The 21,719-nt window shown below is 45.9% G+C and overlaps 1 protein-coding gene across 1 annotated transcript in view; it reads left to right on the forward strand.

Moving 5' to 3' along the window:
* The window catches only part of LOC137639768 (26S proteasome regulatory subunit 7-like), a 46,861-nt gene that overhangs the window by 14,198 nt on the left and 10,944 nt on the right, over positions 1-21,719 (forward strand). The window contains exons 3-4 of the mRNA XM_068372013.1: positions 12,794-12,967; positions 21,513-21,652. Of these exons, the coding sequence (XP_068228114.1) occupies positions 12,794-12,967; positions 21,513-21,652 (314 nt within the window). The remainder of the gene's footprint in view (positions 1-12,793; positions 12,968-21,512; positions 21,653-21,719) is intronic.

Genomic DNA, 21,719 nt, shown 5'->3' on the forward strand with positions numbered 1-21,719 from the left:
ACCCTCAAACTGCGGATGCTGACTGCCATCGCGCGACCCTCAAACTGCGGATGCTGACTGCCATCGCGCGACCCTCAAACTGCGGATGCTGATCGCCATCGCGCGACCCTCAACTGCGGATGCTGATCACCATCGCGTTACCCTCAACTGCGGATGCTGACCGCCATCGCGCGACCCTCAACGACGGATGCTGATCGCCATCGCGCGACCTTCACCTGCGGATGCTGATCGCCATCGCGCGACCCTCAACTGCGGATGCTGATCGCCATCGCACGACCCTCAACTGCGGATGCTGATCGCCATCGCGCGACCGCACACCTGCGGATGCTGATCACCATCGCTCAACCCTGCGCATGCTGATCACCATCGCGCGACCCTCAACTGCGTATGCTGTTCGCCATCACGCGATCGCCCACCTGCAGAGGCTGTTCGACCTGCGCATGCTGATCGCCATCGCGAGACCCTGGCATGCTGACCACCATCGCGCGACCCTGCGCATGCTGATCACTGCTCGCGATCGCTCACCTTCGCATACTGCTCGCCATCGCACGATCGCCCACCTGCGCATACTGCTCGACCATCGCGTCGGCATATCACAACGCGCCATCGCCAACCTGTGAGTTAGCGCTCACCACCGATCGCTTGTTGATCCATATCGCCAGCAGTCCTCCTCGCCCACGCGGCAGCGCGTTTCCTTGCCATCGCGCTAACGCTTGCGTTCGCCACCTCGGACTCGCTCTCATCCACCTGCCCACCCTCACGACCGCTCGCCTGCGCGCCAGCGCGACCGCTCGCCTGCGCGCCCGCGCGACCGCTCGCCCGTGCAACCGCGCGACCACTCGCCCGTGCAACCGCGCGACCTCTCGCCCGTACAACCGCACGACCGCTCGCCCGTGCAACCGCACGACCACGTGCCTGCACGTCCACGCTCATGCTCTCCAATGTTTGCCCACGCGTGAACCAACGGTTTTTTTCCATCGCGCAGACGGATGATGTTCCGTCACGCGAACCTACAGTGTTTCTTCACACAAATGTCGGCTTATTTCTTGCAGTATCCATTGCTCGTCTATGGGTTATCGCCCGCCGACCACCAGGAATTCCCGTCGCGCGAGCTCCAGGGCAATTGCGACCACGATTCCCAATGGGGTTTTCGCAGCATGACCAGCCTGGCGAGTTCTTCTGGAGCGTATTTCCAGAACACTGTCTCACCCCGTAAACACAGAGCATGGCACTTGCAGAATAGGAGAAACTTAAGAGAGATCTGAACAACACTCCTCTATTCCTGAACCTGGGTTAGCCCTTCCCCGTCATTCCCTGGAAGGATTTTTGGCGGGGGGGGGGGGGGGGGGGGGGGCTTTCCGTTCGAGATTTCTCCATCGGACAAGGGGTGACTGCTTACCTCTTCCTCTGGGAGCTTACCAGGTTCCTTCCCTCCTCGGTTACGGCCCGAGGTTTGGTTCAAGGAAGCTACAGGAAGATCAAGGGTACTTTCCTCCTCTCGAGCTCAGGCACCTTGGCCTTTCGTCGTTAGTATCTAACTTGCGGACAAGCTCGATGTTGTACCATCTGGACGCGCTGACTGAGGGCTTCCTTCGGGTGTCTCATCTGTGGAGGTCGACGACCTCAGACACCCTTCCATCCTTGAGAAGAGTTTGTTTGTGCCCAAGGACAGACTTAGACAGCTGCTGTGCGGAGTAAATCGACTTCCGGTTTCACTCCTCCAAGGCGCTTTCTTCCAGACTCTGCAGGGCTCCAGCGCCTTTTCTTTCAACCACGTCGGCCTAAGTTATCGGCTACGACAACTGGGACAAGGTGTCCAATTGCAGTTTTCTCCTGTCAGGAACAGATGGCACGGGAGACTCCCCCGGGGGGGCATAGTCCTAAAAGGAGTTCACGAACTCTAGGATTGCAGGTTTTTCGCTGGGAGGATGCTTAAGGTTACTCATCCGAATGACAGCTTCCCGATGCCCATTCCCGCATATTCTCTGTGAGTAGCCAAGGATATCGCGCCTGCCGTCTCTGTCAGCGAATTCAGTGTCTCTGAACCTCTATGCCATAGCGTCAGCAGAATTGCCCGGTTGGGCAGAATGATCCATACCTTAGGCGAAGGTCTTCCTTAGGATCATCGACGGCTTCACCCCCGGCCCCCTCAGTCGATCCTTTCTTGTAAGGAAGGATCTGAGAGGGGATGTCCATAGTCGACCTCCCAGCCCAGATCAAGTTTGTCGAACAAACTTCGGCCAGCAGAATCGATCAGACTGGTAACGAGGCGACAGGACTCCTTAAAAACCCTGGATCGGAAGGACGGGTACTTTCAGTTTCCATTCCATCCATCTTCCAGGGTGCTCGTCGAATTCAGCCTAGACTGCAAGTATTCCTGCTTATGATGCAGTGTGGCTATCCCGCCGTGGCATAGCAGGTTTGTTTCCCTAGAGAACTCTCCCTGCCTTCCTCTTGGCCGCTCAGGGGCAGGCTTCCGCCCCCTCTGCTGTTTGGAGGGCTGGTCAACTCCTGTAGGCTCGGGTTTCGACCTTCTTCAGCGCCGGGACAAGCTTCCGGATGCTTATCAGGAGTGTGGGCTCATGGTATTTTGCTTGGAGCCTTCTCTTCCTCTGCCTCAACATCTGGAGTATCTGGCCATGATATTGAGTCAACCGCCTTACCACATTGGAAACCCCGCTTCTCGTCCATCCAGCGAGGTTAAGCAACGTCGGTACTTGGATGGGTGACCACCTGGGGACGCCAGATTCTGTGACCACATCCTCCGAGCCTTCCTTTCGGTTGACTGTGGCAAGACTGAGGAGAGTCGCAGTACCTGTTCTCAGTCAAGCAGAGCTTTCAGCCCTACCTTGAAACGTTTCCTAGTTCTTCTTTCCTCATTGACCCGTCTATAGTCCGAACGGTCGCCTCAGGATAAGTTCCATGTGGGGCGATCCAAGTTCCGGTGGCTTCAGGCATGTTTAACCGGACTCCCTGGCCCTATGGGACCAGCGGAACTATTAGACCTGCAATGGGTGTTGACCTATGGAGCCTCTTGATGGTAGTGGATATTCTCGTTCTTTCCCCACATTCTTGATGCGGTTCTCGGACTCGTCAAAGGAAAGGGGGGGGGCATGTTCCGGTCCAGGCCTATGGTCAAGACCTGAAGGATACCTCTCCATCATTCAGGCAGGCTTAGGGACCTTAGTCTGGCCTCTCTTCAGATCCTACAGCTACTGCCGAGTGTCCCCGATGCGCGTCGACTTCATTCTAACCAGCAGGGGACGCATTTTCACACCTTCACATCTTGCAGTAGAGATACCGGGATGATTGAGATTCTCTCAATACCACCATCGGCTCTCTCATTCCAGGCAGGGGAATGTTTCTCTCAGACTATCCGAGCAGAGCCTCATAGAGAGAGTGTACCTAGGGGTCTTTGACCTTGGGTAACCAGCAAGTGCTGGTCTGGGGGACCTGATCGCGACAGCTTGGAACCTCAAGCTTCCGCTAGTCTTCCCCCCAGTCTCAGTCCCCGAGACACTGGCAAGATGCATTCCGGTGATGGTGGGACAACTTCGACGCCTGCGTCTTCCCTCCTTTTTGTCTGCGGACAATGGGCCTCAACAAGACCAGGTTGTCTGTCAACCTTTCAATGGGAGAGCTCCACTGGGACTACTCGTAGAACGGTTTCTGGACCCTCTGCTTCCCATGACGGAACTCCCGGGAGAGCTTCTCCCACGGCGCAGACTACTCAAGCAACCACACTGCGACATCTCTCCCGAACCGGGACATCGCTTCGGCTTCATGCCTGGAGACACTACGCTTCCTCCTCTAGAAGAGACAACCCGCTACAGTCGCGGTACGGAGGTCGCGTCATCTGCGATAGTCATCCACAGGGGTCTCCCAGGCAAAGTGAAGAGTCTAAGGTGGTTGGTGCCGTGGGAGATATACCCCTTCCCTTGAGGCCTCTTCTCCAGCAATAACAGTCTTATTGCCTTTCGGCGGGAGGAAACTCCTTTCCGCTCTCGGCAATGAAGCCTGTAGCTCAGCCTTTCCCTGACCTTCAGGCTTAAAGGGATAACTTTCCTGCCCGCTGGATCTATCCTCGCTCATGCGAAGCTACGATCGTCCCTGCCCTAGTCGGAGGAAGACCTCCAACTTGGAGCATGGCTCGGACTTTTAGTCCTTTAAGAGATCTTCTCAAGACCCCTTTTACGACAGGCCTCGGATTGTATTCCGCCTTGGGTCTTCTGCTCACTCTGGCCACGGCCAGTGTGTAAGCAATCTTCTTGGTCTCTTACTACTCCCCCCTTTCTAAGGAAGAGGGGAAGGCAACATTCAGGCTCGCTCCTGAGTTGTTGGCTAGACTCAGAATCTGAGGGTCCCGGCCCTTCGGTCCGATTCATTCAAGATTTCGAGTCTCCATTCTGTGTCTGATGTCCCAAGACCTTCTCTTTCTTGCCAGTAAGGAATCGAGAGGTTAGCGCTGGGAACAGCTGCAGTTTGTCCTCAGTTGCAGCCGATTTGGGAACACAAGGAGGACATGGGGGGAGAGTCACCAGTATACCTCTTCAGCCCGGACTCAAGGACATTCATCTCGTCCTGTCTTCAGACCCTCCCCCGTCACGTCGCCCTACAGCACGATGTTGGATACATCGCAACGTCCCTTGCCTTCGAGTAATACTACTCTGTGACGCAGGTGCAACAAGATGGAGTCTGGAAGCGTCTGATGACCTTCGCAGCCCGCTTCCTGCAGGGCGTGACCCACAATAGTCTCGATACGTTTTCTATCGCTCTGTGGTGGCTACACAACAGCTGGTCTAACCTCAGGCTCCCTTTTGGACAGGTAGCAGAAGGTTGAGGGCATTGTTATCAGGTTTTAGTCTGCATGAACGAAAGAAGTATGTCTGGCCCTTACTTCTTTCTTCATCATCCCCTCTACGGGGAAGCAGCATCCTGGTCTCTGCATAGCTGACCTCGAACCTCTGCAGGTAAACCATGCTTCCTTGTGTTCCGAGTATTGAGTCAATACTGTCGCGTCCCCCATACCCTGACGAGGTGGTATTGGGAACGTCCTAACCCAGAGTTCCTTCTGGAACTCCAGGTCAACTGCCTAGGACGAGTCACACTTCTTCCTTCACACACAAGCTTACGTAGGCCACATGGTTCCTTGCGGAGCAAGGAACTTGTGAGGTGCAGGGACTCCTTTTCTCGAGTGCGACTCACTCGGATTCTGAGTCCCCGGGTAAAGCCAAAGCCAGTATGGCTGGGGACTTTCCACCCTTCCCAAGGGATAAGTCACCCTTTGTAAATAGCATGGTTTGTATTTCGGTTACGGAACAAATGACAAATTCGAAGATAATTTGTATTTTTCCTAACCATACAAACCTTAGCTATTTACACATATTTGCCCGCCAGCCCTGTCCCCCAAGACAAGTCCTACCTCTAAGTGAAAGTGAGTATTCACGTGTGTGTGAGGGGGAGGAGGGGTAGCTAGCTACCACTCCCCTACCCCCCGCTAACTAGCGCGGGGGTAATACACCCTCGTTAAATTCTAATGGCTCGCCATTTCAGCTACGCTAAAAGTAATACCCTTTGTAAATAGCTAAGGTTTGTATGGTTAGGAAAAATACAAATTATCTTCGAATTTGTCATATTTTGGAAATAATTGATGGAGGTAGCTAGTGACCGGATATCATGAGCATGGGGAAATGATCCCGGATTGGCTTGTTTAATGAAGTAAAGGATCTGTTGCCTAATACCCTGTATGGAAATGGTACCTCCTTGTTCTCTGATAAACAAGGGGCCAGACGATCGGGTAGCAGTCCTAGCTAAAAAGGCCCTGAGAGTAGTGACTGGACATAGAGAAGTATCTTGGAGGAGAGGAATAATCTTCCAAGGGGACCACCTATTTTGGGCGTCTTCATTCTTAGCTAGGAACGCCCTGTCTGGAGAAAGAAGTACTTCACCTGAAGGGAGGAAATCTATGTTTTCTGAGTTTCGTGAGAGAGCTGCTAGTTCTGAGATTCTAGCACCCGAGGCCAAAGCTGTTAGAAATAAAGTCTTCCGAAGAAGAGTGATATAGGAGCAGGATTCGTTGTCCGTGTCGGAGGCAAGTTTGAGGACATCATTCAGAGACCAAGAGACCTTTTGTGGGCGAACCGAAGGTCGAAGCCTAGCACATGCTTTTGGAATAGACGAGAAATAAGAATCCGCCAGGTTAATGTTAAACCCAACCAGGAAGACCTTCTTCAAAGCTGACTTAATGGTGGTTATAGTGCTAGCTGCTAGGCCTTTGTCAAATATTGACCTAAAGAAGGAGATGGCTAAATTAGGAGTCATAACAGAATGGTCTGAATTCTTTAAGAAATCTGCTAGTTTCTTAACTGGCGAATCGTAGAGTCCCTTTTGTCTGATTCTATAAAGAGGAGATTATCCGGGTCGATGTTTGCATCCTTACGAGCCGCAAACTTCATGAAATCCACAAAGTTAGGGTTTTGGCTATCCTTGAGGAATCTGACACAGTCCGAGTTTGGACCACTTGGGTCAGTTTGGGGAATGGGATCCGGAAGGGACGGAGTTTCAACTCGAGGAGGAGAGGAAACCAACTGCTCTTTGGCCAGTGAGGTGCCACTAAAGCCACTGCCCCGTGGAAGGAGCGGAGTTTGTGTAAGACTTTCAGTAGAAGATTCACTGGAGGGAATAAGTAGATCTTCTGCCAATGGTTCCAATCCAGGGTTAATGCGTCCATGGCATAAGCCTGAGGGTCCAGGTTCGGGGTCACATAACATGGGAGTTTGTGATTGAGTTGGGTCGCGAATAGATCTACCTGGAGACCTGGAACCAGCCTGAGTATCCACCGGAAGGAGTGTATGTCCAGGGACCATTCTGATTCCAGTGGTTTTGTCCTGGATAATGAGTCTGCTATCACATTCTGGACTCCTGCTAGGTGAGTTGCTGGCAGGAACCAGTCTTTGTCGGCTGCCAAGGCGAAGATAGTGACCAGGATCTGATTCAGGTTGGGTGATTTGGATCCCCCTCTGTTGAGGCAGTGGACTACTGCCGTGCTGTCTGAGACTACTCTGATGTGGGTCGACCTCGGAGGAGAGATTCTCTTCAGGGTCAAGAACACCGCCATGGCATCGAGAACATTGATATGGAACTGCTTCATGGCGGGTGACCAAGAGCCCTGAAACATCTGATGTTGGGAGTAACCCCCCCCCATCCACTCAGAGACACGTCGGTATGAATTGTCACTTGTGGAGAGGGGACCTGTAGAGGAACCGATTTGGAGAGGTTCCTCCGTTCGGACCATGGTTGTAGTCTCATTTTTAAGACAGAGGGGATCTTCGAGGTCTTGTCTCTTAAAGGTATTGTCGCTCTCTTTCTCCAAACTCGATTGATGTCTTTGAGTTTGGCTTTTATTAGGAGATCGGTCAGTGAGGCAAATTGGAGAAGGCCGAGGATTCGTTCTAAAGCTCTTCTGGACACCTGTTTGTGTTTGAGAAAGTTCCTGACCTTGGAAGCTATCTCCCTTACCTTCTTGGGAGGAAGGGAGAGCCTGTGCTTTGAAAGGTCCCAACGGATGCCTAACCATTCGAAGTGGCTTGATGGTTGTAGGCGAGACTTTCGGAGATTGACTTGGAAGCCCAGTTTGGCGAGAAAGTGGAGTACCTTCGACGTAGCTCTGTTGCATTCCTGGCTCGACTGGGCCCAAATGAGCCAATCGTCCAGATAGGCGATGATCTGTATCCCTTGGTTTCTGAGTTGTTCGAGCACCGTCTCCCCCAGTTTCGTGAATATCCTGGGGGCAATGCTGAGACCGAAGGGCATGACTTTGAATGCAAAGGCTTTCTTGCCGAGATGGAAGCCTAGGTAAGGAGAGAAGTTTCGAGCTACTGGGACATGATAATAGGCGTCGGTAAGATCGATAGAGGTGGTGACGGCCCCACGGGGAAGTAAGGTCCGTACCTGAGAGATAGTCAGCATACGGAACTTGTCGCAAAGGATGTAAGAGTTTAGTTTTGACAAGTCTAGAACTACCCTCAACGCCGATGAGTCTTTCTTCGGGACTGTAAATAGGCGGCCTTGGAATTTCAGGGATCGAACCCGTTTGATCGCTTTCTTCTTGAGTAACACTGCGGTGTACTCTTCCAGGATGGGAGTGGGTCTCTGGAAGAAGGTCACTGGTGGAGGAGGGGATCCCTGTGACCATTTCCAACCCAAGCCCCTGGATATTATGCTGTGAGCCCATGGACTGAAGGTCCAATGGTCTCGGAAGTGATAAAGTCTCCCTCCTACCGGCATCACATCATTGGGAGGGAGTGAACCTAGGTCCCCTCCCTCCACGGGCACCCCTTGCTTTAGGTCCGCCGCGTTGGCGGAACTGTCCTCTACCTCTGAAGCTTCCTCTCTGGTGTCCACGAAAGGAACCGGAGGATTCGTAGGCAGGGTTGTATGCAGGAGAGGACATCCAAGAGGGGTTGGGCTGTGTACCAGGGGGAGCAGTGAGGTAGACTACTTGCTGAGGGGGAGCCGGTTGTTGAGAAGTCGAGGCAGCGGAAGACTGTGGCGACGAGTTACCCCGGACCGTCTTGTAAGGACTAAACCTCTGCTTCTTCTTGAAGAACGTCTGTTTCTGGGATTCGAACCTCCTTTTGGCTGAGAAACCCCACCTTACTTGCAAATTTTGGTTTGCCCTCGCCACGTCCTGAAGAACCTTATCAACTTCGTTCTGAGGGAAGAGGTTCTTACCCCAGCAGGAGGACGCTATCAGCCTGTTCGGTTCATGTCTGATGGAGGCCTCAGACAGAACGAACTTCCTGCAACTAACTCGAGCCGACCAGAAGTCATGGAGGTCTATTTGGTAGGACAGCAGCTGGTTCTTTGTGGCGACTCTGAACAGCGTTTCCTCTGGGTAAAGCGATGCTAGGGACTCCATGGAGGTGATGGAGTGGAGGGACCTAGCTAGTCTATTACGGGTCTCGAACTCAGTTTTGAGAAGATTCTCTAGTAATCTGGGAAGCTTCTCAGAGAAAAGAGTAGAGGCACAGTCCGGGTCTAGCTTCCCCACTGTGAAGGTAGAAGACGCGTCATCCCAGGTTGCAGAGGTACCCGGAATAAGCAATGAGGTGGGGTCCATCTCCTTGAGAGCCGGCATGGAAGAGCCTTCCTTGATGGCCTGTATAGTCAGCTCTGTGATTTTGTCTATGAGCGGCAAAGAGATAGAGGCCGCTGTCGTAAAAATAGTGTAGGCACCTTTGTGTGGGGTGAGGTTTGAGTTAATATACCCCCACTCTGATAGAGTTCTGGCCCAGATAGCCTGGGCCTGCTCTTTCGGAAATATCACTGTTTCCTTCGGTACCTTGTCCATACGGACCAATGCATGTTTCTTTAAACGTACGAAGCCATTGAATGGGAATTCTAGGCCCTGGGGGGTAGAACTCCAGGTCCTCTAGAGGGCGGGTGCCTATGCCCTCCAGAGTTAGGGAACCATCTAAGAATGGGGCATGCAAGGCAAACCGCCAAGGATTGTTTTTATCGAAGGGAGGTAGCTTCGATGCGTCTGGGGCGGAAGGAGGAGGAAGCTGAGTTCCGGAGCGGATCAGAGTAGCCACCATATCCTTAATCTTTGTCATCGCCCCAGACTGATGTTGAATTTGTTCTCTGACCAGTTCGATGGGGAAGAGATCGCACCAGGGTACCTGAAAGCCATCCGTTGGTGGTGTCTTGGATTTGGTAGACTTAGACTTCTTAGGAGTCGTGGTTTTACGAGGAGCAATATGAATATCAGGAGCTGTCGAGGGTCCGGGGACCGGTGACGTTGATACTGGCAAAGCTGAAGACTTATAAGTGCGAAGTGGCTTCACCTTGGGTCGTACGGGGACAGAGGGATCCCGAGGAGAAGCCTTAGGGTTATCAAAACCTAGAAAGGAAGAGGGAGTGGGAGAGAAAAGGGTTTCCACCAACTCTGCACCACTTACCAGCTCGTTCCTGGGTTCTACGTCTATATCTAGATCTGCCACGTCCAGCGGTACGAGGGGTTCGTCCTCCGCGGAAATGGTTGCCCTGACTTCTTCAATTAAGGGGGCAGCAACTTCAGGAGAGACTGCTGCAGTAGTCGAGCCTGGGAAGAGACGGGAGGCCATGTCTCCATCGAGGAGATAGGGTGCGCCAGACGGGGCATTCCTGCCGAAGCCCGACACCCAAGGACGAAGAGTAGCCCTTGCTGACCGAAGAGAGTCGTCATCGGCCTGAAAGATTTGTAGTGATTAGTGATGCAGGAGGGGGATTGCTCTCCAAAATATACCGTGTATGTCATATTAATGGCTAAATTAGTGTCTGCCAAAGAGAAATAAGGAACAAAAGGAAAAACCCACTTACATCATCGTTCAGTAGTATTGAGGACAACTCGTAACAGAGCGAGCACAAATCCGGGAACCAGACCATATACTGGGCCTGTCCCGGTTCCCGGATAAAGGGGATGGCGCAGTGTGAGTGGGACCGACAGAGGTCATGCCCAACGGGGTCGTTGAACGAGGCAGGGCATCCTTGGGCAGTACAACGTATCTTCTGTAAAAGAAAGGAGACATGAGTCTTGGTGTTCCTTGAAACTCTGGTAAGGGGTTAAAAACTCTATTAACAGACATTAGTTAAATGCAATATTGGTGCTTAAGGGAATTCAGTGAGAGCCGGAGCTCTATATTAAAACAATTAAATATAAAAGCACCAGCAATGGTAATGGGGCTGTATCATCTTAAAAGTGATAATAATGACATAAGAATAAATAATCTAAAGCAATCTGCCGACCTCTGAGGGTCGGGGAAGCAGTTACAGGCCCGTAAAATAAATATAAACACAAGCCGTAGCTAAAGGCAAGGCTAATATAAGTGTGAAGTGTATGGGCGATCTCCGGTGAAGCCGGAGGGCGATGAGAGGTCCTGAATAATTCAATTGTGGATAATAATTCGATTGTGAAATTTATAAAACACAAGCCGTAGCTAAAGGCTAAGGCTAAGATAATAGTAAAGCGTATTGACGATCTCCGGTGAAGCCGGAGGGCGATGAAAAGTCCTGAATAATTATATTGTGAATAATAACTCAATTGTAATAACAATGGTTATTGTGTGGATATGGCCGTGGCCTGAGACCGTAGTAAGGGCCACCGGAGGGTCGTATCTAAACAATATGAAGCCCGTCCCAGAGGGTTGTAAGTAAACAATATATATATATAACAATAGTTCTAAAGTCCTTGAGAATCCCTCATGGCGGAGTAGAACTCAAGGCGGAGTGGAAAAATGTTCAGAACTACTCCCAAGCCGTAACGGGGAGAGGACGGAACTCGGACCTAATAAATAACGCTAACTATTGAAAAGTAACCAAAACTAAATAACTCGTAAGTTATCATACACCCGTAGGGGGAGAGGTGAGGGAGGGAGAACCCGTTGAACGCACAAAACGGAAAACAGGAAATCCGCTCACCCACCTGAGATAAGAAAGAAAACGAGAGAAAAAGGGTAACTCGTGACTGCGAACAGAAAACGGGAACCCCAATCTCTCGCTCCCTTGGAGACAAAATCAGGACTAATATGCACACAACACTATTATAAATGTATAAAAATAAAATTGTAACATCAAGATAAGACTACGAACGAAGAATAGCGTCTGCTAAAACCAAATTAAATGGAAAAGTCGACTGACAAACGACCCGGTGGGGCGGGTACTAGACTATAATAAAGCTAGAACGCTAATCTTGTTCGTAGACTGGACTTGCTAGCAAAAAGTACCATGGGAATAATAACGATAATAATAATGACGGTTCAAAAGGCATAAGGTCAGGGACTTAACCAAGAACCTAAGTGACAGAGTACCAAACGGGCAGACTAAGATTAAGTCCCCAAGACGAGGGAACAAACAATGGCCGCCGCGGACGGGCCAGACGGAAATGATAAAACCGACTATACTGGATATAAGACAAAAGCCCGGTACTACAAAAAGCTGTCAAAACAAACTATGGTACTTAACATTGGAATGGGTGAAGATGGAGCTTCGGTCATGACGAAATAAATCCACAAGTGTGAAAACACTCCGAGAGCACAACAAATTACACACAATTCTAGCAGTCCAAAAAGAAGGATGTTGTTCAGGTGGCGCTCGGGTCGGGCGTGGGTGGCGTGGCTCTGGTAGATTGGCTGGTGCCTCTGTATCGGCCCATCCCTTTGACGAAGGAATTAACTAAATGGAAGACAGCCTGTGAATAGTGGCTTTCACGCGCCTTTGCTTTATACATGACACCCACAAGGTGTTCGCGCGAGGGTATTAACCTCTGCATTCCATGCTTTTATCTTTCTCTGGTATAATTGGAAGATTTTATCAGAAAAGGGTATTAGAATGACCCCTTTTCACCGGCCGCCACAGGTCGACCCAGAAAGAAGTTATGGCTAGTTTCAGCTTTCACTGAAGTAATATATCCATAGTAAAGAGCTCAAGGTTTGTATGGTTAAGAAAAATACAAATACTTTCAAATTTGACATATCTGCAGGCTGATCCTCGATAGACACAGTTTACCTTCAATTTTTCTAATCTTGTTGCATCAAATTAATTTATCTGCTGTACTACTTATAGTTAGTCTTGATGTAATTGCATACTTAATTGTCAGGTTTATCAGTCATATCTTGGTAATAAGGAAATGAGCTTTGAACTGAAGTGCAAATTTGTATGAACACCATGAGCAGTTATGCTTGGTGGAGTCTTAATACTGTATAGTAGTAATGTGATATCTGAATTACAATCTTTTTATATTTTTTTCCTGCAGGGTCAAGGCCCATACACTAAAGTTATTAAGAATATAGAAGAAGACATCCAGAAGGCTGTCAAAAAGGTCAATGATTTAACAGGCATTAAAGAATCTGACACCGGGTTGGCACCCCCTGCATTATGGGATCTTGCAGCAGATAAGCAGACTCTCCAAAATGAGCAACCATTACAGGTACAGTATTGTATTTTGAGTGTTATGTATTATTTCCAATTTAAAACATGTTTAAATCTCTGTAGTAGATTATCTAATAAATTTTTAACCACAATACTCTTTGTTCCTATGTGACATATAATCCTTCATCCATTAATTAGGGAGGTTGATTCTGTGTAGTCTGGAGATGGTCATTAGAATTTGTTAACGAGTGGCTGATCCGATGGTGAAGGGTGCGGGTAAGGAGCCCTGGCCCCCTTCCCAGCAAGAATAGCTCACTTTTGATTCAGCTGCCGACAAGTACGCGTCCTCTTAACGACAGATTGCCTTGATGAAGTCATTCGAGCTTCAGCACAGCATATCATTCCTGTGCTGAAGCTTGGTTACTGGGGAATTTTATTTTTCCTCAGTTTGACTAAATTTCTCTCATCCTACTTCTGATACTTATACTGTAGTTGCTTTATTCTCCTTCATATTTATCAACTGTTTCCAACCTTGCTGTCAAAACTCTTACCCATTTTACTGTCCAGATTTTTGGGGGACATCATATCTGGTATTGGAATTTTTTTCAAAATCAATTGTGGGAGCTGTGGTGGTCTTGCCAACTACCCAAAATAGTTTGGACACCTAGGAGTGTCAGTATTTCCATACTGGCACACAGACTATTCTCGAACAAAAAAACTTGATCTTCGGATTCCAGGGGTTGGCCGGTTTCATATAGATAGGACTCTCGGCATTCTGTCTGATTTGACTGCCACTCTGTTTAAAATGGAGATGATTGTATTCTTGCAATGCTCTGTCTCATCAAGTGGGTTTGGCATAAAATTGAGCCACTCTAATCATAGTGGTACCATCCCTTTGTGGTAGGGCAGGGAGTGGACATGAGTGAAGTAGCTCTTGCACGTGTCATTGGTGGAGAAATTAATTCCATGAAAGGTTAATAGGGTTTTCTTTGGGATTTGAGACAGTCTTAATATTTTCTTTCCCTTATACTGATTTTTTTCCTTTTTTTATAATTATTACTACCCCTTCCCTCCCCCCAAAAAATTAATGAGTAAACATAATGTTCCCCATACCCCTGGATCAGGTGGCGAACCCCATACACCTTTGACGACCTCTGCTTGTATAAATAAGAAAAATTCTGTTGATGACCTTGGCAATATGAAGGATTCCTCTAATAATACTTCTTCGTCCAGTGTTATTACTGGTAATTTATCGGCACTGGCAGAAAATTTTGTTTATATTAAGGATAATAGTAATACTTTACTCTGGTTCTGGCAAAATACCAGATCCAACGAAAGGTGTGAAAAATTCTCCATTTAGAAAACATTCCAATTAGTTGTAGTCATGATATTATTCATGAAGCCTTTTATAGATTTGGGGCAATAAACATTTTTTCAGGGAATTTGGCAGTAGTAAAGGAGCTTGGGTATTAAATTCAAGTTTTGAGATTGCTTTAGAAGCCAAAAAAAAATTAGGCAGCATATTATAATTTATAATTGTATTATTTCGGGGCTCTATGTAATAAAGCACCAAAAAACCTGGATGCATATAAACCTGCAAGTGGGAAAAAAAAAAGTAATAGAGTATAGAGTTCCAGAAGTAAGAACCCCAAGCCTCCAACATCATTGTATCTGGAAAGATTGATAATTATATTATAACTATTATAGGATGAGTAAATTTATAATAAAGTTGGTTTAATTAAAAGTAAGGATATTAGTAAATATGGTAAGCAATCTGTTATGATTAATGCTAAATCAGATACTCAAGCTCAATTGACTTTTGTGGCATGAGGATTGAAGACACTGATCCTATTAAAGATATTAAACCACACACAAACTTCAGCTAGGGTAAAGGAGTAGTCTTCGATAGTGACCTACATGATTTTTTAGAACCAGAAATACTGGACATATGCCCTTCTAATGTTTGGAAAGTAAGTAAGATTCCCAAAACAAGCATGATAGTTTTAACCTATGAAATCCCAGTTATACCTAATCATGTAAATATTGAGAATGAAAGAATATTTGTTCAAGAATATAAACCTAGGCTTTTGCAATGCTTCAATTGTTTCAAGTACTGCATGGTCATCCATCCCGGTACTGCAATAATATGAAGGTTTTTATTAACTGTTCTTCATTAGAACGTGGTGAATACAACAGAGATACAACCTGTGCAAACTGTAAAGAACACCATAATTTAAACAATAAAAGTTGTAGAGGATACAAGAAAGAAGAAGCTGCCATCTTGAAAGCAAATGCTGTACATATTAGTGTAGGCCATGCAAAGAATTTAATCGGAAACTTGAATTGTTCCAACACGGAGTACTTACCTCGAACTACTTTCTTAGATGTATCTGGGATCTCCTCCCTATCCGACCAAGAATTTTGCGCAGTCCCCCCTATCTCTGTTGTCCCTTGTCGGGTCCCTCCGTGGCGGATGGATACGTGCCCTGAGGCGACCCGGGGTCAGCGCTGGGGTGCGCTACTGGGTCTTTGTCGTCAGTAAGCATCTGGTCGCGGCGTAGTTCACATCTCGCCGCTCTGTCTCACATCCCGTCCGACCCACCATTGTGTTCCACGTGTTCCCTTTGTGTTTTCCCGTTCATATCCCTTCCTTGTGTTACTTGTGGTTACCCTTATGGAATCCCAACGCCATTGTCCTAGTGCCAAGGCCGGTAAGTCATGCGGGGCATGGCTCTCTAAGGTGAACATCGATCCGCACACGTGCACCATGTATGAAGGCAGAGTGTGCTCGCCTGCCTCCACGTGTCCGGAGTGTGAGTCCTGGCCGTGACTTCAATGCTCCACCTCAAAAGTTTTGTCTCAGGCAGAATCTCTACCTGAGTTAATGGAGATTGGAAAACAAGAGACTCCAAAGAGGAAAAAGTCCCCTTCGTCCTTACCTTCATATACACCTAGTAAGTGCCTTCCCACTCATGATCTTAAGGCTGACTTTAAAGATAACAGAAAGAAAGAAAAAAGAAGAGCGGTACCATAATAAAACCTTCCATCTCTAGGCCGTACCTGGCTCCATCTGAGAAGTCCCAAAAGATAAATGAGATTAAGAAAAATGTTAATAAAAGATAATGTCCATGATCCAGTGGAACTACTATTAATCAAATAAAAACTTTAACCAGGAATTCAGATGCAAAGATAATTTGTTTACAGGAAACAAAGAGCAGCGACAAACCATTTAATCCTGGACTCTATTATTATTTTTGTAGATCCCCTCCTTTGCAAATTGCAAGAGATTAAGGTGGCACAGTTTTCATCATTCATCACATACACATACATATACCAAGGCACTTCCCCCAATTTTGGGGGGTAGCCGACAACAAATGAAACAAAACAAAAAGGGGGACCCCTACTCTCTACGTTCCTCCCAGCCTGACAAAGGACACAACCGAGTTCAGCTGGTACTGCTAGGGTGCCACAGCCCACCCTCCCCTGTTATCCACCACAGATGAAGCTTCATAATGCTGAATCCCCTACTGCTGCTACCTCCGCGGTCATCTAAGGCACCGGAGGAAGCAGCAGGGCCTACCGGAACTGCGTCACAATCGCTCGCCATTCATTCTTATTTCTAGCACTCTCTCTTGCCTCTCAAATCTATCCTCCTATCACCCAGAGCTTTCTTCACTCAATCCATCCACCTAAACCTTGGCCTTCCTCTTGTACTTCTCCCATCAACTCTTGCATTCATCATCATCTTTAGCAGACAGCCATTTTCCATTCTCTCAACATGGCCAAACCACCTCACCACATTCATATCCACTCTAGCTGCTAACTCATTGTTTACACACGTTCTTACCCTCACCACTTCGTTCCTAACCCTATCTTCTCTAGATACACCAGACATACTCCTTAGACACTTCATCTCAAACACATTCAATTTCTGTCTCTCCGTCACTTTCATTCCCCACAACTCCGATCCATACATCACAGTTGGTACAATCACTTTCTCATAAATCTATAAAATTTGAAACCATCCCTCTCAATACACCACTACAGGCATGTACTATTATAACATATTGGGAAAAAATTACTTTATGCTCGCTATATCTTGAACCATCTTTAGAACTTTTCCTCTTAGACCATGCTGGGAATCCAAAAAGTCTTAGACTCTGACCTCCAAGACCTGATCAATCAGCTCCCTGTCTCTTTTATTTTAATGGATGATTTTAATGCAAAGCATACTTTATGGGGTGGAAATGTGTGCGATAGATGGGGTAATCTTGTTGAAGAATTATTCGATAACAATGATCTAATACTAATGAATGATGGTTCTCCAACTAGGTATGATGTACTCCACAACTCTACATCAGCCATCGATTTGTCAATCAGTCCCTCGTCCATTCGTTTGTATTACCTTTGGTCAGTCAACCAACACCTACAGTATATGGCAGTGGCCAAGGGCTAATAATGTTAAATTATGCCCACAATCTTCCTTCTCCATGTCCACCAAAATAGTAGATAGATGAGGCAGACTTTACATCATACGAGAACTGTGCACACACCAATAGAGTAGGGTGACTTTACATCTCTCAAATGTTATTGATGATAATGCTAGCAAGTTTATTCCTAAAACATGTGGTTTACCTCATCGTTCTGTAGTTCTTTGGTGGAGTAAAGAATGTGCCAATGCAAGGAAAGTGACCCGAACCTGCTTCAAAAGATACTTAATAATGAACTATGAAGCAGATAGAATAGCGTACCTCAGAGCCTGTGCCAAACTAAAAAGAACTTTTAACAAAGTAAATACCAAATACCAAAACTCCTTTAAAGGAAATATGGGACAATATTAGAAAACATCAAGGCAAGTTTGTCCCTAGACCTTTACCAATACAGTATTAAGGGAAAGTAATAGATATATATCTGACTCCAAAGATGTAGCAGAGGTACTTGCTACGCACTTCGCTCGTGTATCAAGTGCTGACAATTATTCCCCATTATTTCAACAAATTAGAGCAACAACATCTGTTGTTCCTCCTGCTTCTTCCAATACTGAAGCTTTTAACTTATCTTTAGTGTGGAGGAGCAAAATCTATCACTAGCTTGTGTTTAACTGTCCCAGGTGAGGATGGCTTCTGATATGAAATGATTTCACATCTCCCAGTGGATACTAAGGAATTTTTATTAGAAACCCTTAATGGTCTATGGGCTTCTCATACATCTCCTGATTCCTGGTATTCTTCAATCATAATTCCTGGCCATAAGTCTGGTAAAGACCTAGAACTGCCATTTAGTTATAGGCCTATAGCCTTGACTAGTTGCATATGCAAACTATTTGAGAGAATGACCACAACAGACGTGTGGTATCTAGAATAAAAAAAACCTTTTATCAAACAGTCAGTTTTGTTTTAGGAAGAATCGAAGTATGCTAGACCCTTTGCTGATGTTATCAAGGAAAATTTCAAATACCTTTTCTTAACCAAAACCAGGTGGTGTGTCTGTTTTGACCTCAAAAAGGCATATGACATCACCTGGAAGGGCGGTATTTTAAAGCAATTGGCCTCATGGGGTGTAGGAGGACATATGTTTTCTTTTATTGAAGAATTTTTATCTAACCGATAAATTAAAGTAAGAGTAGGATCAGAACTCTCTTCATCCTACATGCAAGGTGTCCCACAAGGCAGCGTACTGAGCGTGACTTTATTTGCTGTTGCTATCAATATTCTTGTGAGTCACCTACCTCCTTGCATACATGGATCACTATTTGTTGATGATTTTGCAGTTTATTGTAGTGGATCATATGTACTATAAGCATGTCGAAAGTTTCAAATTGCTATACATGCTGCTTCTGCATGGACCAATTCTCGGGGATTCATATGCTCTCCTCAGAAGGCCAAAGCCACCCGTTTTACTTGTATCCGTAAAAGAGAAGATATCATGGTAAAAAATTCATTAAACATCTTGAAAGTTGTATCACATTTTGATTTGGGTGCTGACAGAACAACTTTGCTTAGAATTTATACATCATTGTGTCTAAGCAAGTTAGACTATGCATTTCAAATTTATGGGTCAGCTACTAAAACTTTACTTGAAAAACTTGATGTTCACAATGTGGGGTTCTGCATCTGCACTGATGCATACAGAACCTCTCCCATTGATAGTCTGTATGTGGATTCTGCCATGCCTCCCTTTTCCATTTTCAGAGAGTTGAGTTTGAGGTTTTTAGCTAGGTCCCTCGCTGTAGGGAACAATCCTTACAGTAAATATATTAAGACTCCTTTAGATCATACTCCTAACAGATCAAGAGTGCCCAAGCCTTTGGAAGTACAGCTGAAAAATAATGCTATTGAAGTGGGTTTGTTTACAGCACAGATAGCAGAGGTAGGACCCAAGTCTCCCCCTTAGTGTAATCCACTTGTCAAAGTATGTTTTATGGCAGGAGGGAAAAATACCTTACCCAGTAAGGTAATGAAAAGTGAATTTTTAAATCATGCTGCTCAACATCATGGGAAACATGTTTTTACGGATGGTTCGAAATCGGCTGCAGGAGTTAGAAGTGCAGTCGTGGTAGGCGATATTGTTATTAGAAAGAAACTTGCATCCTCTTCAGTATTTACTGCTGAGCTGTATGCAATAATTCTCGGAGTTCGACATGTTTTTAAAAATGGTATTCAAAATAATTTTTATGCAATATTTACAGATTCTAATAGCGTTTTACTTGCAATTAAACAAATTATGCCAGGCCATCATCTAGTACAAGAGGTGCAGGACTGGTTAGTACTTCTGCAGTTTAGGAAGAGTGTCAGTGTTCACTTCTGCTGCAGTTTAGGAAGAGTGTCAGTGTTCACTTCTGCTGGTTCCCTGCCCACCTTGGGGTGGATGGAAATGAACGAGTAAATAAGGCAGCTAAGGAAGTTTCAGGGCTACTTAATCTATCCCCCATAAGTATTCCTTACAAACCCTCTAAAAGCAAGTTTAATTTTTACTGTAAAAAAAAGGGGAAGGCTCAATGGTCTGAACTGACCACCAATACAAAATTGAAACAAATCCACCCTTCAGTGGATAAAGGGTTGTCTTGTAATTCTAAAAGTAGGAGGGATGACATCATTTTAACTAGATTGCGTATTGGCCATACACATGCAACCCACAATTTTTTAATGAAGAGTGGTGAAGGGAGACAGATATTGTATGAAAGGTGTGTGATTGGTTTTAAAAGTTAAAATGATACCAAATGTGAGAGTACGGGTATGGTTGATTGATATGCATTATGCAGTGCTGAATGGCCTTTGATGCCCCAGTGCTTGGTTTAAGGCCTAAATTTTATATTCAGTTTAATTCAACTGACAAGTACGCATATACTGTCAGCTCCTTACAAATTTTTTTAATTTCTTTTTGTATTCCTGGAAGTGAAAATTGCCATATTTGGTCACAAACAGCTATTTTCTGATATTTTTGCACTAAAAATGGTCTGCTCCATTGCCAGCTGAAAGATTGTCGTTTAGAGGCTTCCTTATTGGGTAAAAATCCATTTTTGTTTGCGCAAGATACCAAGAACCCCCCCAGAATTTCCTTATCTTGGCCATAGTGCCTACTGACATTGTTACTTTGTGAGAAAATCCTCAATATTCATGTCTATATTCGTTTTTATTGTTTTCTGTACAATACGCTGCGCAACAATAACAATGTGTATGAGCTACATGTGGTCCGATCAGTGACCAACCTGACTAAAAGTTGTCAAGAGTGATGGAAGCATCTTGAAAATGGAGCAAAGTAACTGAATTTGTCTTAGACAAGACAATGCCATTAAAGATGAAGATTTATAAAACCAATATCAGGCCCGTACTATTATATGGGGTAGAAACTAGGGCACTTATGGGGAACTGTTGGAAAGAATTGAGGTGAGGATGATGAGATGGATTGCTAGAGTATCACTACCAGAAAAGGAGGGAGAGTCAAGATATAAGGTGGTGGTGTGGCATATGCACTGTTAAGGAGAAGACTAAGGAAGCTTGTTTGAGATAATATGGCCATATAGTAAGAAGGGAGGAGGTGAAGGAGTATGGGGCATCAGGGGATTAGATGGATAGATGTGGTACGGAGGGAGATAACAGTGAGATGGGACTGTGGGAAGAAGAGGAAAAGAATAGAAATAAATGGAGAGAGTTGACTCCAGGGTCCTACCCTGCTATATAGTGGGGCTAATAAGGAAGAAAGAAGAAATATCTTGAGTCATATGATAATTGAAAACTAGGGATTAGTTTATGTGGAGCATTATAGTGCACTATATAGATTTACTGTACCATACTGCTAAGTGTGGGGTATCTTTAATATTTAGTTTAGTTTATAATATTTGGCATTTCTTATTATTAGATTTAGTTACTAAGCTGAGCAGATCCCCAAAAGCATTTTTGAAGCAAGACGTTTATTCAGCACAGTGTTCGCATAGTTAAATCCTTTCATCCAAGAATGATGTTATTGTGACTGTTGTAGTTTTCTGTATGTGTAATGTACATTACTGCGTGTGAAGGTATTCATAAAATAATTTGGTTTTTCCTTGTACACAAGAACAATATGGAAAAAAGGCAATTGTGTAACTTGATCAATTACTGTTCTAGGTTGCAAGATGTACGAAGATTATCAATGCAGACTCTGATGATCCGAAATACATTATTAATGTCAAGCAGTTTGCCAAATTTGTTGTTGACTTGGCAGATTCAGTTGCCCCCACAGATATTGAAGAAGGGATGAGAGTAGGGTAAGTAAGTTATATATGTTATTGAAATGGTTTTGGATATTTTGTTAATTTGGGTTTATTACTCTAT

Source organism: Palaemon carinicauda, chromosome 4 (genome assembly GCF_036898095.1).
Source record: "Palaemon carinicauda isolate YSFRI2023 chromosome 4, ASM3689809v2, whole genome shotgun sequence".
NCBI lineage: Eukaryota > Metazoa > Arthropoda > Malacostraca > Decapoda > Palaemonidae > Palaemon > Palaemon carinicauda.